Here is a 16,864-nt window from a genome sequence, read left to right as displayed (position 1 = left end):
ACCTTCACGTTGATTATATCTTTAATAAATGTCTCCAAAAACTCTTTTTCCTTCGCCGTACATGTTCGTCACTTGTGCTACCAAACATATATTCTCCCTGCCCTCTCCTATAGGCCTGTGAAGCCTGGGATCCCCACACCCAAACCAACATAGACAAATTCGAATCTATCCAAAATAAGTCCACTCGTTTCATTTTTAACTGTTGGTCTTCATCTGTCTCCATAACGGAACTCAAGCGTCAACTCAATATCCGACCGCTCTCCTCTCTTCGACTTATCTCTCGTTTAACTTTTCTTTACAAACTCCTCCATGGGTTTCTTAATATTGACACCTCCAATATTCTAATTAACCCCTCACATTTCTCTGTGTTAGACTCAGTCATTCCAAAAAATTACAGCCCATCTTTGCCTCTTCAGATTGTCACAAATTTAGCTTCTTCCCAAGAACTATTATCGACTGGAACAACCTACCATCAAATATTGTAGATTGCACCATGATTTCCGAATTTTCTCGTACCATCAATCGTCACTTTCGCCATACATAAATTCCGCATCCTCTTGTATAGGCCTCGGCCAATCAATATTGAATAAATAAATAAATTATGATACCAACACGATGGTATTGTCTCGGTTATATAGTGGCGTCATCACCCCGGTGGAGATCATATAGCGGACGACTAGTGAAGAAAGACGCTTACACATAACAATTATGACACAGAAATGTAGCTGAATTCTGTGAATGTACTAATTAAGGCAGTAAAGGGGGCAGATAAAGACACTACTCTCGATTTACATACAGGGCAGTAAGGAAAGTCCCTACGCCACATTTTACGGGTAAACCGTTGATTCTATAGACATACTTCCAAATAGAAAAGCATCCAAATAACGTCTCAGGTGCGTCATCACTAGGGGTAATATAGTTATTAAAATATAAAAATTAACTTTTTAATACTGTCACCGTGTCCTCATAAACGGAATTAGAAACCTGTTGCCTCGTCTTTCCTGAGGCCAACAAAAGAAAATCGACGTATGTAAGTGGGCATTGTTCTCAAAGATATTTGAATTTTAAAAAATTGAGGAAAAATTGGGAAAAGAACAGCAAAAACCAACAGGTAACACAACACACGCTTCTTTCCCTTTCTTATAGGACCGTTTACATTATTAATTTGCGGGTTTTTTATAAGCCCGTTAATAAAACCCGCTTCAAGAATTCTCCACCAATGAGTGCTCCCCATTTCTTTCCTTACGAAGGGGGAAAAAAGTCGTCAAGCGGGTGCTAGAATGATAGCGAAATATTACACATGTAAACGGAGCTTATGATGTTATTTCCCAATTTTTGAATTCAAACACCTCAGTGAACATTGCACCAAGGCCGGGATTACACTGTAAAAGTTTTGTAAAAGTTCTTTTATGAAACTTGAAACATGAGATTTCACTGTTTCATGTATTATTTAACTTTGGAAACAAATAAATATTTGGAAATATTAAAAAAAAAAAAAAAATACAACCAATAAGCTGATCGATTACATTCGAGCAAATGCAACCGATCAGTTTATTGGTAGCATTTTTCAAGTTTCATATAAGCACTTTTACAAAACTTTTATATCATAAGCCCTAGGAAAGTGGAATTATTTTCGTTGGTCTCAGGAAAGACAGGGTAACAACTTTCTAATGCTGTTTTTGAGGACAGGGTGTTCACATAAAAAGTCAACTTTCATATTTTCTCAGCCACCTCGCTGGGCATTTCGCCTGTTGTGGTGTTGTATTTGTACATTTTAACAATTATATGATCTCTAGCAACATGAATGACGTATCTGTCTGTGGTCTACACGTTATTCGGATCCTTTTTCTAACTATAAGTATGCGTCTAGAATCAATGTTTCGCCACCAAAATGTGACCCTTGGACACCTGCTCCCTATTGACTTCCCTCATTACCCTGTATAAGTCATAAATTAGAGCGAAACACTAAGAACAATGTTTTCCACAATAACACTCACACACTATTCTAGAACATTGACGATTCGGAGACATTTTCCCCTGTTGCTCGTCAAAATGCAGCACTTATCGCGACCTGTCCTCCGGTTATAATTATGCAGGAAGCTGTAACACCCCCCCCTTCCGGTTATAGTTTGTTGCTTACATAGCATGGCGGCATTGCCCCGGTCGCACAATTCCATTATGTACACAGGTTTTAACCTGGGATACGCTCATTGGCGAAGATCACAATGACGTCATTTAAGATCGAGGGAAATTCTAACTCCGAAACTTTCTCGTGACGTACTAGCCGAAGAGCCAAACATTACCGATTCGGAGCTATGGCTGTTACGTTTGGCAACTTATCGCCAAACACCAGGATTCATTAAAGATCACGAAATATTACAAAGATATAAAATTTTATAGCAACATAATATGATTATCATAATAATGATATACAATATAATATCACAACTCAAAAAAAACATGCTTCCGACTACTTTATTAATAAATGTAGGCCGAACTTCGTTGGGTTCGAACCCGGGACCCTGACAACAACCTTCACAATGGTAGACGAGCATGTTACCACCATGCCACTCTGGCTGTTATTTATACTGTCGCCACCTGGAGGGGGGGGGGAAAGCACCACTTATGGATTGTCCCCGAGTTAAAGAAGGCTACTGCTACTAAACCACACATGCACCTCGTCCATATTCCTCTGCGGAACCTTTAACGAGTTGGTACATGTTGGAATGTGCGTGTACGTTATTTCTGCAACCGCCACATTACTTCTACGTCTGTGGCGTGCTCTGAAGTGTCATAATTGGACTTGTGGCGACAGCATTCACCACTGGATGGCGCTGTCCAGTGGTAATAGGGAAAGGAGCGCGCCTGTGCGATGGTGAAGCTGGACTTGTTTTGCCGCTCAAACGGGACAATCACGCGGTCCATTCGTTCTTGTAGGTTCTGTAAATTTAATTGTATAATAAATGTTAATTATATCTTTGAATTGTAGAAGGAAGTGTTTGTCTTCAACCGCCGCATTCCTTCTACAGGCTGTTGCTCTCTGTGGCGAAACTTTTCAATGGGGAGATCGGCTCGCATTTGCGCATCGAAGTTGGGATGCACAAGAAACCAACTTCAACACCTCCGTGGGGTTCGAACCCAGATCGTCGCGATGCGAGTCCGTTACCATAACCACTCGACCACCACAGCGGCAGTTAATGGAGGCTACAATACCTCTACTCATTGTGTATAAGGAAAGAGAAGTCAAAATCTAAGTGGTATATTGGTTATAGTGCCACCTTCGTGCCTCGGCGATCCAGGTTCAAACCCCACACGCGGCACAATAGCGGTCGACTGAAGTTGGTTTTCTGTGTTTTCAAACTTCGTGAATGATAGCTGGTTTCCTATTCAAAGGAGGTTTCTGAAGAGAGACAAATTAAACACACACTAAAACACCGCGAAAATTCATTTACTGGTATCAGTTTGAATATAGGAGCCAGGTGGCAGCACCACTAGGACACGAAAAACACATAACTCTGACATCATAAATACGTTAGGGCTACGCATAAAAACACACACACAAAACACGTTTCAACATTCACCAATTTACTACAAATTCCACATCCGTACATTCACGAGGTGCATGTATTAGTAGTAGCGGTATATTAGTCATTACTTGCCCGAATTGCATGAAGACTGTGGCGCGGTTCTCAGCAGAAAAAAAGCAAACTGTCCTTTAATAAATAACTCGTGTCAGCACCAGCGCCGTCTTAACGCATTGGCCCAGGGGGCCTCACAAAAATGAAATTCGATTGAAATTTTCTACAATTTACCAGAAAAATCCCTTAACCCGAGAGCCCATGATGCTCTTACGACGGCCCTGGTCAGCACTAATATCCAGAAAGTTTCTCTGTCTCATTTATATGCCAGAGGAACTTCTAGTGATGCCAGCCGGCTCCTCCTAACCAGAACATGGCCCGCCGATCTGTCTCAACGAAGAGATGTAAGCAGTTGGTCAAAGACCTATATGCTGGGAAAAATTCCAGGGATGCCACTTGCAGTCCAAAGTCCTCTTGCAAACTGGGCAAGCGAGAGTCCTCCGAAGGAAAAAATAAATGAGAACAAAACGATCAAAGACTCTACAATAAATATTTAATCGCAACAGAGAATCCACATCAAAACACTAATACATCTAATTTTTGCCTAAAAAGAGTCTAAGTCAGTGATTCTCAACCTTTGGAATGCCGCGACCCGATTTCGTCTACTTTTGTAAGTAGAAGGCCCGGTCAAACATACGACTAACGGGAAATGAAGGGGAAAGAACGAAACAGTCAATCACTCGCGGCCCCGTAGGAATGATACCAGGCCGCGGCCCAGTGGTTGAGAAACATTGGTCTAAGGGAGTCCCTTCGACTTTTCATTTTTCAACGCCCTCGCGTACCACTCCAGTTCGTTTACCAGTTTATTAACTTTCGAGACAGCGTTCGAGTTGGACTCAGTCGGCGTACCGTCCTCGGTGAAGGCGTCTTCTACATTAGGTATGGCGTATATGTATCCCGGGGATACCATACCGAGCTCGCCGAGAAAAAAACGCAACTGCATTCCAGCAGTGGTGCCACCGAAACGACCTAAAATAGAGAGAGAGAGAGAGAGAGAAATTAATAGGTGATATAAGTGATTCAATTGCGATTTGACAGAATGGATTCGCAAGAACTGACCTCCTGAATAGCATATTATGCTGCAGGGCTTGTGTGCGTAAGAATCGGGTGGAAAATGGTCCATCATGTTGGTCAGCGCCGGCGCCACGCAGCCGTTGTATTCGGCAGCCACGGCAATGAAAGCGTCTGCATCTTGGATGATTCTGTCACCCTTCACCAGCCAGTCAGGAGGTGTTTCTCCTTCTTCGTAGTACTGGAGAGCTTTGCGAAGCAATGGGAATCCCATCGTTAAGGGATCTGTAGAAAAGACAACAATTCACACATTCAATTTGGTATTAATATATCTGTAAGAATCATGGCAGCAATAATAATGTGCGATACGTGCAGCGAAATTCGAACGGTGATGGATTCTTAGATGAAAAAATGTGTCGTCCCGTATATATGGAACTCGAAAGCTTACATTATGACGCATAATCATGAATTTTTTTCTTTCAAACCGAGCAAACTCAGGTCTATCGCCATCTATTGACAATTTACCACCTAGTGAGTTGTGCTGGAAGTGTAAGTGCGTACCTAACAGTCTGAGTGCATATATAGTGTTGTATCTGAGTTTTCACAGTGATGCCATCTATATTTCAGAAGGGAAGTATAATGATTGAATCACGCTTGTACCTGTTTGTAGGTTTGTCGCTCTCTGTGGCGAGATTTTTTTAAAGGGGAGATCGGCTCGCATTCACCCCTCGAAGTTGGGCTCGACCACCACAGTGGCAGAATCATGAATCATTGTTGTGAGTCGGGGACACTTCTCACCAACCCCTCATAAAATTTAGTGGGCGGAGTGCGGGCTCAAGCACCCTAAGCTCTCTGGGGTTCCGGCTCTTATTGCAAAACCTTTCCCAGCGCCTACCAATGTCTTTTTACCAAAAGAAATATAATATTGATGAAGGCCGCCAGCCAATAAAAAAAAGAATCGATATATGACTGTGTGTGTAAGAGAAAATTTCAACCTCACAATCTTCTCAAAGCAAGTCATACTAAATGAAGTTTTTCGGCAAAGTGACTACAAAAATACACCCTATTTTTGCGGATTATTATTTCAACTCCACACGTCAAAGGGGATTCCAAAATCTTATACGTTCGGGGCAATATTGGGAAATAACTCGTGGCACCCCCTGTTCGATCTCGGGACTGTTCATCCTCAAGTACCGTTGAACGCTATTTGAAAATCAAAGCTTGATATAACAAAAACGTCCAATATGAAAACCTCGGTGCAATCTTCGGGTTACTGTTTCGTCTCCGTCTGAAGCCCGCCCCTCCCCCCACCCCGTAGATGTTATGGCTGTGGTTGCCAAACCTTTGTCACCCGCGACACCCTTGCTCGATTCATGGCTCATCTCCAGAAAAGTTCAGTAGATATTATCACTTGTGAAAGAACCACTTCGAAGCGTAAATAGGCACAAAAATCTATATCGCTAGCTCGTTACAACACCCCCTAGGAGCTTCGACAAACACTCTGAGAAAAACACTGTGTTAAGCGCACATGTACACATTCTCCTGATTAGTTCAATTACCCTCTACCTTTGTATCGTGAAATTTCAAATATCCAGAATGTAACACTTCTGGACATTTGAACATTTCTATTAAAAAAAAATTAATATTTTCACCCATAATCTTCTAGTCGGAAGTTATTTCTGGAGTCCCACAAAGAGGGGGTTAGCGCATCAACCTCTCGGGGAGTATAAAAAAAGGGCTGCCGTTCGGAATCGGCAATAAATTGTAGGTCCCGGTCTAATTAGCTCTCGTGTGCAGAAAATGACCGTGGTGCGACAAAAATGATCAAATGATTGAATAATAGCCTGCGATTCGAAATTCGTTTTCTGTTCCCATACCGCCTCTACGTCATGTATGAAGAGACAAATTTCTTCACGCACTGAGACAATCAAACAGGGGTGGTCAAAACTGTTTGTCTGTGAAATAATTTCTTTGAATTACTCTTCACTATTATACCCACATTATAGCGACTTCTTTAAACCTCTTTACAATCGCGGGCGCAATACCACGTCAAACACTACTGGAATGAATTCAAACAAGAGTTCTTTGTTTTCTTTCCTGTCTCTTCACCATCGCGAAGCTTTATAGTAACCCTATCAACTTAAATTGCTCTTTCTATTACTATTATTGGTTTCATTCCCAAACATGTAATATATCTTTCTACTATACACATGTAAGAGCGAAAGACAACACGAAAGACCTCACAGGGTGAGGGTAAAAATAGGACTCTAAAAAAAAACCCTTATCTATTGTACTTTTTACTTTATATTTTTTTGTTTCCACTTTTTCTTTTTCTAACGTGCGGTTCGGTTAGCACAAGCTTGCCAGATTTGCCGCTGTGGTGGTCGAGTGGTTATAGTGACGGACTCGCGATGCGAGGATCCGGGTTCGAACCCCACAGTGGTGGTCGGCTGAAGTTGGTTTTCTGTGGTTCCCAACTTCAAGGCGCAAATGCGAGCCGATCTCCCCGTTAAAAAGTCTCGCCACAGAGAGCAACAGTCCTACAACGATAAATCATTCAATCATAACACTTCACTCATAGTTTGAAAAACTGGTGGCAGATGGCAGCACTACACATAACAAGCATTACAGAGAAACAAAAAAATCTTCACGTCAGGTTTCACTACACGTACACGCACATTTCCGCATGTACCGATTCGTTCGGGGTTCCGCGGTGGGTTGTGGGCGGGGTGCATGTGTGGTGTAGCAGTAGTAGGTAGGGTAAAAAAGGGCTCGGGGATCCATGATGTTCTTAAGCAGCCACCTCGTTGGGCAATTTGCCTGTTGTGGTGTTGTATTTGTATTGTATTGTATTGTATTTAACGCCGATTCGTCAAATAGAGATAATCCAAATTTACTGCCAAAACCTTGTACGTGACACGGTTAATTTCATCACAGGTCCGTTGGTATTTCCTTGCACATCCGCAAAACATCAAAAACCGCCATTGTAACATCACATGATTTGTGCGCTGCATTGCTATGGAGTGAGAAGTGTGCTTTTCAAATTTCTATTAACGTGGGGAGAAAAAAAACATTTGTCAGTAATAAAAACATAACAGAGGAATCAAGCGGAAGTTTATGCAGTGCTTTATGTCTTATAGGAACAACGCTGACACCACGTTTACAAAACAAAAAAAAAAAAAATCAGCAAAGAAAGCAGCGGATGTCCGAATACTAAAAAATTGCAATTTGTTCACGATACCACAAATTAACGTTTACTGTATATACCGCTTCCAGCAAATTTGGCGCACTAAAAAGCAATTGTTGAAATTCTGCTGCAAACGTAAAAAACACAGTAATTGGTATTTTTTTTTCCCCCGTCCTGAACGGTATAGCAATAATCTATTAGAAACAGAAATAATCCTTGGGGCACATGCACGTGAAATTATCCTTAGGACACAAACACGTAAATAATCCAAAATGAGCGTAATAAATCGAAATAATCCAACGGAATTGAACGGGCGGTGAACTCATACTACCGAATTTTAAAAATACATCACACACGACAATACGAAATTAAAATCACAAGAATTATTAAACTCCGAAGTGGTTGAAGTTACTAGGCCTTGGCCCAACAGAAGACATTTAACACCGTCAAGAATTAAAAAAATCGGTGCTGAAACGCGACTGCGAGCAGAACGGAGATCGTGCATAAATGGGCTGCTAAACTAAAAGAAAATAATTCAGTATATCAAGCTGAGATGCTCGCTATATTTACAGCAGCACTGGATGCAGCTACAAACAGGAAGCAGACTGTATATCTCCTGGGGGGTCAATGCGCCCCCCGTATCTCCCCCCATGGTATGTGGTCTCTCTCTTCCCCCCCCCCCCGAAATGTGAGAAAATGACCGAAAAAAGGGAAAAAGATGGCCAAATCTATTGTTCTATCACTTTGGCTCCTCCCCGACCGAAATTTCTGGCTACGGGCCTGGGGTGGTGGCCTAGCCCATAACGCTCCTCAGTCAAAGTCGGGACCTAATCGTATCATAAACAGTGTAATAATTCATACCAGTTCAATTCTCGCGAATTCAAAATACAATTTTATTAAGAGTCTTACCAAATATGTCGACTGTATGGTTCCGGGCCAGCAGGTGCTTCTCGACGAATTTCCCGACCCTGGTGCAATTCCTTCCTTCACGTGTTGTTCCTAGAAAAATGGCGATGTGCATGGCGAATTATGGCGTAGCTCGGTGATTAATAAAGTAAAATATGACACGCCTCTGATTTTCCCTTCAAGCTCTCATAAGCGGCGTTCCCACCATGAGACGGACAAGACACGTGAATAACGTAAAAAAATGCAGACATAAACAAAGAAAAGTGCATATACAAAGAAAAAGTAGTAGTAGGGAAGAGAGAACAAATGATAAGCTGGGCGTCACGTGACTATCGTCAAGGCCGTTACGTAAGCGGGCTAGATAACGTATTACATTCATTCAAAGAGTTCTAAATAAAAGGGAAAAAATGATATTACACAGCGATGATATCATCGGTTCACGTGAGATCATCATTCTCCCGCTCTTTCCTTAAAAATGAAATCCAAAAAAAGTGATATTAATCTTTTAGAAAAGATCCTGGATCGTTGCATTGTAAAACAGTGTTCTTCAACCATTTTTCTATAGCTTATTGACGCATTTCTTTCTTATACTTGCGGACAGGGCCACCCTTATCAGACGCTGGGCCAAGTACGAGAATAATGTCGGGGAGAGGGTCCCCTTATCCCCGGTGTTATATATTTTAAGTGGGGGGGACAAGAGAATTTGGCATCCAAAGACTCGTGCACGATCACAGAACACACGAGAATGCTGAAAATATAAACCACCAATGGAAATTCATGGCCCCCCTATATTGTATAAGGCAGCGTGTTATTATGTCATTCCGCACAGAAACAAGTCTGTGCAGGGGAAATAAAAGGCAGTGTGAATACTATCTGAGAAAAAAGTCTGGGAAAGGGCACATATTTCATGTAAGAATTTTTTTCCTTTTTACCGCGGGATCTCGGTCCCCCCTCCCCCAAGACAGATCTTTGGTGAGGCCTCTATAGTGAATTTGTATTGTGGAAAGAGAAAACAATGAGGTTTGTCCCGGGCCCCCGTGCTAGTGTAGGGGCCATTCAGGATAGATGCTTGATTTCATACTCAAGAGTTCACCGACAACTCAGAGAGATGAACACTGATTCAATGATTAGCATCATGATTATCTCAGTTAAAAGGTATGTATGTCAAGAGTTCTTGCACGGGTGCTTTTCGTCTGGTGATAGTTATAATCAAAGCTCTCGATTCGTGAATTACCTCCCAATAGGCTAACAGGGATCAAACCTCGCGAGTCCTAACTAAGAGTTCAACCGAGCACGGCGACTCATGGGCCCCACATCTGGATAGGTCCAGGTTCGAACCCCGTTGACGACACAGTGGTGGTCGGCTGAAGCTGGTTTTCCAGCTTCGAGGAGTGAATGCGAGAGAGAGAGAGCCGGTCTCCCATTTAAAGTCTCTTAGCAGAGAGCAGACAGACCTGTTAGGCCGATACATCAAATTATGTGAATTGGCGGCTATTTTGTACGCCAATTGTAGCGAGCGTTTTTCTGTGACTGTATTACGAAATAAGTCGTTAACCAGGAAAGGAGACGAGCAGTAGGCTGTCCCTTTAAAAATAAAGTTAGTACTATAGGAGTACGTGTTTAAGTTCAATTGTGTGATTGAATCTCATTAATGCACAGTAGTAGCATTTTTAGGTTACATTTTTAACTGAGCTATTGAACAGTTGGTCCGTCTATAGCCACAGGATAATTGAAAATGAATGCTAAATATAATCGTCAAAAAGGAACTGTAAAATCTAAAGTTACTCAACTAGAAAATTTTGCCAAGGACTTTGAGCCATCAGTGGATTCAAAACAATTACTTGATGTGAAATTGAACAATGTCGCCGACATCAAAAAAAATGTTGAAGCATTGAGGAAAATATTATACGCTCAACCAGAGACTATAGACATTAGCGTGTTCGACGAAGAGCTACTGCACATAGATGAGCGACTAGAAACTCTGGAGGTAAGATTTCTTTTCTACCAAGAGTCGATGAAAAGTCATCATAAAGTTAATGTTGATGAGCGTAAAGAAATCTGTCGTATAAAATTGCCAGACATTCCTCTACCAGAATTTTCTGGCAAGTATGAGGAATTTAGTCAGTTCAAAAATCAATTTAAGTGTTTAATTGAAAGCAACGAACAATTAACCGACGTACAAAAGCTGTATTATTTGCGAGCATCATTAAAAGGGGATGCAAAAAAGCTTGAAACAGCTGACGAAAGCTATGCTTCTTTGTTTGAGGCGTTAACAACTCGTTATGAAAACAAAAGAATAGTTGTTGACACTCATATTCAAGCTTTAATAAATTGCGCTAAAGTTCAACATGAGTCAGCTAAGGAATTGCGCAATCTAATTGACAATGTAAATAGAAATTTAAGAGAGTTGAAATCATTAAAATTTGAAAGAAATGATTTATCAGACACCATGTTACTGAATGTATTACTTCAGAAAATAGATAAAGAATCCAGAAAGGAATATGAGTTAACATTAACAACTACCGAGGTTCCTAAACTAGACAATTTTCTAGAATTCATTGAAAAAAAGAAGTATAATGCTTGAAAGTGTCGGCAAAATAAATAGTCGTCAGCAGCAGCCTGACCGCAGAATACAACCGAAAGCAAAAGCTTTCATGGTATATGATAGTGATAATATCAAAGAATATACAAGATCTTGTGTCTTTTGCAAAGGCTTTCATGCATTATATAAATGTGTAAAATTTCAAAGAATGAGTGTTTCGCAAAGATATGAATTTGTGCGAAAGCATAATTTATGCTATTGTTGCTTAAAAATTGGCCATATTACGTCTCAGTGCTTATCAAAGGTCATTTGCTCTATTTGCAATTTGAGACACAACACTCTCTTACATCGGGGAGAAACGGCGTCTCCAAAAAGCAATAAAGATGTCATCCAACGAAAAAGCGAAAGCGCTTCCCCCATACCCTCAGAGGGAGGAGCAGTAGGGGGCCAACAACCAGATGTTCTTCATAGTCTGAGCAATGTGATAAACACAAATTCATCAGCACTTCTCAGTACTGTGAATGTTTACGTCTGCGATTCCCAAGGAAAAGAGACTCGAGTTAGGGCCATACTCGATAATGGTAGTCAAGTGAACATGATGACAACAAGCTGCGCCGAAGCCCTCGGGTTGAAGAAAGAAAAAGTTTATGCCCCCGTTTGTGGCATTAATGGCTTGTCACGTACCGTGAAAACCAAAACTACCGGGGTAGTCGCAAACAAAAGCGGCGAGTTCAAGAAAGAATTGGATTTTTTGATTGTATCCAAAATAACAGATTTCACCCCATCGTCTCCTCTTGATTTATCGGGCTTGAAGTTTCCCGAAGGAGTTGAACTTGCTGACCCACATTTTTCCAAGCCTGGGAAAATACAACTTTTGATCGGAGCAAAAATATTTTTTGAGGCATTGAAGAGCGGACAGCTGTATCTCAGCAACGAAGTGTTGCTTCAGAATTCTGTATTTGGGTACATAGTCTCCGGGACAATTTCTCACTCGTCATCTCAGCAATGCTGTTTTCTCTCGAGAGAAGTTGAGGTGTTAGATCAATCCATTAGGAAGTTTTGGGAAATTGAATCAGTGGAGGAGAAGCTACCCCTGAAAAGCAAAGAAGAACTTTTTTGCGAGGATCATTTTGTAAAAACCCATCGTAGAAATGAAAGAGGGGAATATATAGTTGATCTTCCGATGAAGGAAAATGTTGAACCTGGGGAATCCATGCAATTAGCTGAGCAAAGGCTGAATTGGCTGTGGAAAAAATTGGATAAAAATCCCCAAATGTCTGTTCTTTACAAAAATTTTATGGCCGAGTATGAGGACTTAGGTCACATGCAGGAGATGATGGAGGGACATGAGGATATAAAATATGTTATGCCTCACCATGGAGTCTACAAACCTGATAGCAGTACCACTAAATTAAGAGTAGTTTTCGACGCATCAGCCCCTTCTACCAATGGGTTATCACTTAACAACTGTTTGTTAAATGGGGGTGTGGTCCAAGAAGACATCTTTTCGATACTGCTAAGATTTAGAAGACATAAAATCGCTTTCACTGCCGATGTGAAAAAGATGTACAGGCAGATCTGGGTCAATCCTGATCATTGCAACTTACAATGCATCTTATGGAAAGAAAGTCCGTTAGATGAACCCAAACTGTACAAGTTACTTACAGTAACATATGGAACAAAATGTGCACCATATTTAGCCACTAGGGTGTTAAGGCAGTTAGCTTATGACGAACAGAAGAAATATCCTCTTGCTGCTGCCGCAACTCATACTGATTTTTATGTTGATGATATTCTAACTGGTTCTAACGATATAACAAGTGCCATTGAATTGCAGCAACAGCTGATTTCTATGTTAAAATGTGGAGGCATGGATTTACACAAGTGGTGCTCCAACGAAAATGCATTGTTGAACAATGTTCCTGTTCATGAACGAGAATATTGCTTTCAGGATCCTGAAAATGACACGGTGAAAACTTTGGGTTTAAGATGGAACCCTAAAGAAGATTGTTTTGGTTTCACTGTTGCTCCTGGTAACAACATACCTACCAAGCGTGCTGTGTTGACAGATATCGCAAAATTATTTGATCCGTTAGGCTTGCTTGGTCCTGTTCTAGTACAAGCAAAGATTTACTTGCAGAAGCTCTGGCTGTTGAAAATCGACTGGGACGATGAACTGCCGTCTCAACAATCGAAAAACTGGAGAAAATTCCGAGAAGGACTTACAAGGTTGACAAACCTCCAGATTGATCGTTTCGTCTTAGCAGACTCTGCTGAAAAATTAGAAATTCATGCATTTTCAGACGCGTCAAAGGATGCATACGGGGCTGTTGTATATGTGCGTTCGATTACTGCCGTGGGTGACGTGAAGGTGGTGCTTCTTTGTAGCAAATCCAGAGTTGCACCTCTCAAAGTAATAACCATACCACGTCTTGAACTTTGTGCTGCAGAACTGCTCTCAAAGCTTGTTGAGAAGGTGCTATCTTCTCTGCGTGTGGAAGTGGACAAGGTGTGTCTGTATACCGACTCAACAATAGTGCTGGGTTGGATCAACGCTTCACCTCATCAATTGAAGGTATTTGTTGCGAATAGGACATCCAGAATCAAAGAAATCACCAAGAACTTCCATTGGTATCATGTGAAATCCGAAGATAATCCTGCAGACTTAATTTCAAGAGGAGTTAGCCCTGATCAAATCATCGATCAGACTTTATGGTGGAATGGACCAGGGTTTCTTCATGAGAGAACTATCGACTCCACAGATGGAGATTATCCTATTACATCCGATGCAGATTATCTCCGAGAGTTCAAGAAATATGCTGATGTGACTTTGACTCTAAATCTGAACGAAGTTTTCATGGATTCTTTATTTTGCATTACAAATGATTATGCTAAATTAATTCGCATTCTTAGTTTTGTTTTCAGGTTCATCCATAATTCGAGAAATCCACTTAATAAGCGAAAGGGTCCTTTGTCACATCAGGAACTTCAAGGTAGTATGCAATATCTAGTTCGTTGCGCACAAGAAATAGAATTTAATGGTGACATATCCAATCTTAGAAAAGGGAAATTGGCAACAGACAAGATAAAAAACTTACTTCCATACTTAGACGAAAAGGATATTTTGCGAGTAGGTGGTCGTTTAAGGCACAGTCAAGTAAGTGATAGCCAAAAACATCCGATCATATTACCATCAAAACATAAGCTCACTAGAATGATCATTGAGCATCATCATAAAAAATATTTACACATTGGTCCGCAAAATTTATTGTATTCTTTGAGGAGAGAATTTTGGCCATTACGTGGCAGAGATACGTGTCGTAAGGTTGTACATGACTGTATCACTTGTTTCAAGATAAAACCTGTAACAGTAGAACAACTCATGGGGGATTTACCTAAAGAAAGAGTCACTGTGAACTATCCCTTTAACTGCTCTGGTGTCGACTTTTGTGGACCGTTTCTGATAAAATATAAGGGCCAGAGAAAGGGGATCTACCACAAGGTGTATATTTGCATTTTTGTATGCATGGTCACGAAGGCCACTCATTTGGAAATAGTGTCTGATTTGACATCCGAAGCATTTATCGCTTGCTTGAAAAGATTTGTTGCCAGGAGAGGCAAACCTCAAAAAATGTTCAGCGATAATGCAAAAAACTTCGTAAGTGCTAATAAAACTCTGAAAAATTGGTATGCCGATATTGTGCAGAGTAATAACAATCTCGTCAACTATTTATCAGCAGAGGGTATTCAGTGGCAGTTTATACCTCCCAGAGCACCCAACTTTGGTGGTTTGTGGGAGGCCGGGGTAAAATCCTTTAAGCACCATTTGAAACGTGTAGTTGGGAATTCGAAACTAACATACGAAGAACTGTTAACTATTGTCAATCAAGTAGAGGGAATTTTAAATTCACGTCCGTTAACACCACTATCTAGTGATATAGATGATTTAGATATTCTTACGCCTGGTCATTTCCTCATTGGTCGCCCAGTCACTGCCATTGTAGAGCCATCACTGACTGATGTTAAGGAAACCAGATTGAATTTATTTCAACGTACATCTAAGTTGGTGCAAACAATCTGGAAGCATTGGCAAAACAATTATTTGAGCACTTTACAACAACGAAATAAATGGAAAGGTTCCAAGCCCAACATCAATGTTGGAGATATGGTTGTCATGAAAGAAGAAAACCTCCCAAGTTGTAAATGGATTTTGGGAAGAGTCGTGGAGGTTTTCCAGGGTAGGGATAATAAAGTGAGAATTGCAAATGTAAAAACAATGAATGGGATCTTCAAAAGATCAATATGTAAAATCGCGTTGTTGCCATTAGAAGGGTCTCGATAGAAAAAAAAAAAATAAAATCATTAGGTTTCCGCCTTGAAATTATAATTGTATAATATAGTACATTTGTGTATGTATATAGTGCATTTGTATTTTATATAATTAATTTTTGTTTCGCAAATATGATATCTGTACTGCATCGAATTTTTGTTATATGTGAATTTTGTTTATGTATTCAAGTTTTTATATTGTCGTATTTATTGAAATTAATATTTCAATGCCGGGCGGCATGTTAGGCCGATACATCAAATTATGTGAATTGGCGGCTATTTTGTACGCCAATTGTAGCGAGCGTTTTTCTGTGACTGTATTACGAAATAAGTCGTTAACCAGGAAAGGAGACGAGCAGTAGGCTGTCCCTTTAAAAATAAAGTTAGTACTATAGGAGTACGTGTTTAAGTTCAATTGTGTGATTGAATCTCATTAATGCACAGTAGTAGCATTTTTAGGCTACATTTTTAACTGAGCTATTGAACAAGACCTACAACACGATAATGACATAACATGAAAATTTAGGAATTTCCATCTTTACTTCAGAAAATGAAACACAGATGGCAGTATGAACACGAAACAAGTGCAACTCTGCGACATAGATACGTTAGCGCCAAACATTCCGGCATGTGCCGATTCGTTAGAAATTCCGAAGAGGAGTGTACGAGGTGCACATGTACGGTTAAGTACAGTAGTAGGGGCACTAACGCTTTTCGATCTCTGAGATGGGACGCGGGTTGTGTTTGGTCTTCAAATTTTTCGTATTAGAGGGGCTTACTCTGTAGTGTTGAAAACAAAAAAAGAATCACATCCAATGAAAATCGTCTCGGGCTTCTGGGCAGGAGCCTTGTCAGATCCCTGAGCTCATTCATCCACTTTCCCTTCAAAATTATTTTGACACAAATTTGCCTAGGCAGTCACCTCATGCCTGTCGGACCAGACAAGGCCCGAGCTGTCTTCCGGGATATTAGCCCTTTACCCGTGTAGGTTGCGCAAAGCTGGGAAGACTCGCCTCATACCTGCTCTCTTGCAAATTGGGCAAGAATCCTATCATCTACAGCCTTAGCAAATTCAAGGACTGAAATATTTTTAACTACCATTTTGGAATAAATACCCCAAATTGTGGAGGGCTACAATAGTAAAGGAGGAAAAAAAAAAAATGTCTTATATATAAGTGCCTTTTTAAAAATTATTTTTCGTTTTACTCCTCAGTCTTTTCTTTTCCAGTTTTCTCTTGCCCAATTATACGA

The 16,864-nt window shown here is 40.6% G+C and overlaps 2 protein-coding genes across 2 annotated transcripts; one reads left to right on the top strand and one right to left on the bottom strand.

Moving 5' to 3' along the window:
• Positions 1-3,572: 3,572 nt before the first annotated feature.
• Positions 3,573-9,046, bottom strand: LOC149063775 (uncharacterized). The gene is made up of 3 exons (XM_089255628.1): positions 8,746-9,046; positions 4,698-4,934; positions 3,573-4,607 (listed from the first exon to the last, which is right to left on the bottom strand). Exons 1-3 carry the CDS (start codon positions 8,855-8,857, stop codon positions 4,375-4,377), a joined length of 582 nt encoding a protein of 193 aa, XP_089111754.1. The 5' UTR covers positions 8,858-9,046; the 3' UTR covers positions 3,573-4,374.
• Positions 9,047-10,477: 1,431 nt separating this feature from the next.
• LOC149063774 (uncharacterized) lies at positions 10,478-16,680 on the top strand. Its single transcript, XM_089255592.1, has 3 exons — positions 10,478-10,729; positions 11,577-14,441; positions 16,528-16,680. Exons 1-3 carry the CDS (start codon positions 10,478-10,480, stop codon positions 16,678-16,680), a joined length of 3,270 nt encoding a protein of 1,089 aa, XP_089111718.1.
• The last annotated feature ends 184 nt before the right edge of the window (positions 16,681-16,864 follow it).

The sequence above is a fragment of the Pholcus phalangioides genome, unplaced genomic scaffold (genome assembly GCF_987345545.1).
Source record: "Pholcus phalangioides strain wild (caught in Gottingen) unplaced genomic scaffold, Ppha-v1.0 ptg000043l_1, whole genome shotgun sequence".
Taxonomy (NCBI): domain Eukaryota; kingdom Metazoa; phylum Arthropoda; class Arachnida; order Araneae; family Pholcidae; genus Pholcus; species Pholcus phalangioides.
The sequence above is the reverse complement of the archived record's forward strand: the minus strand, read 5'-3'. Positions and strand labels throughout refer to the sequence as shown.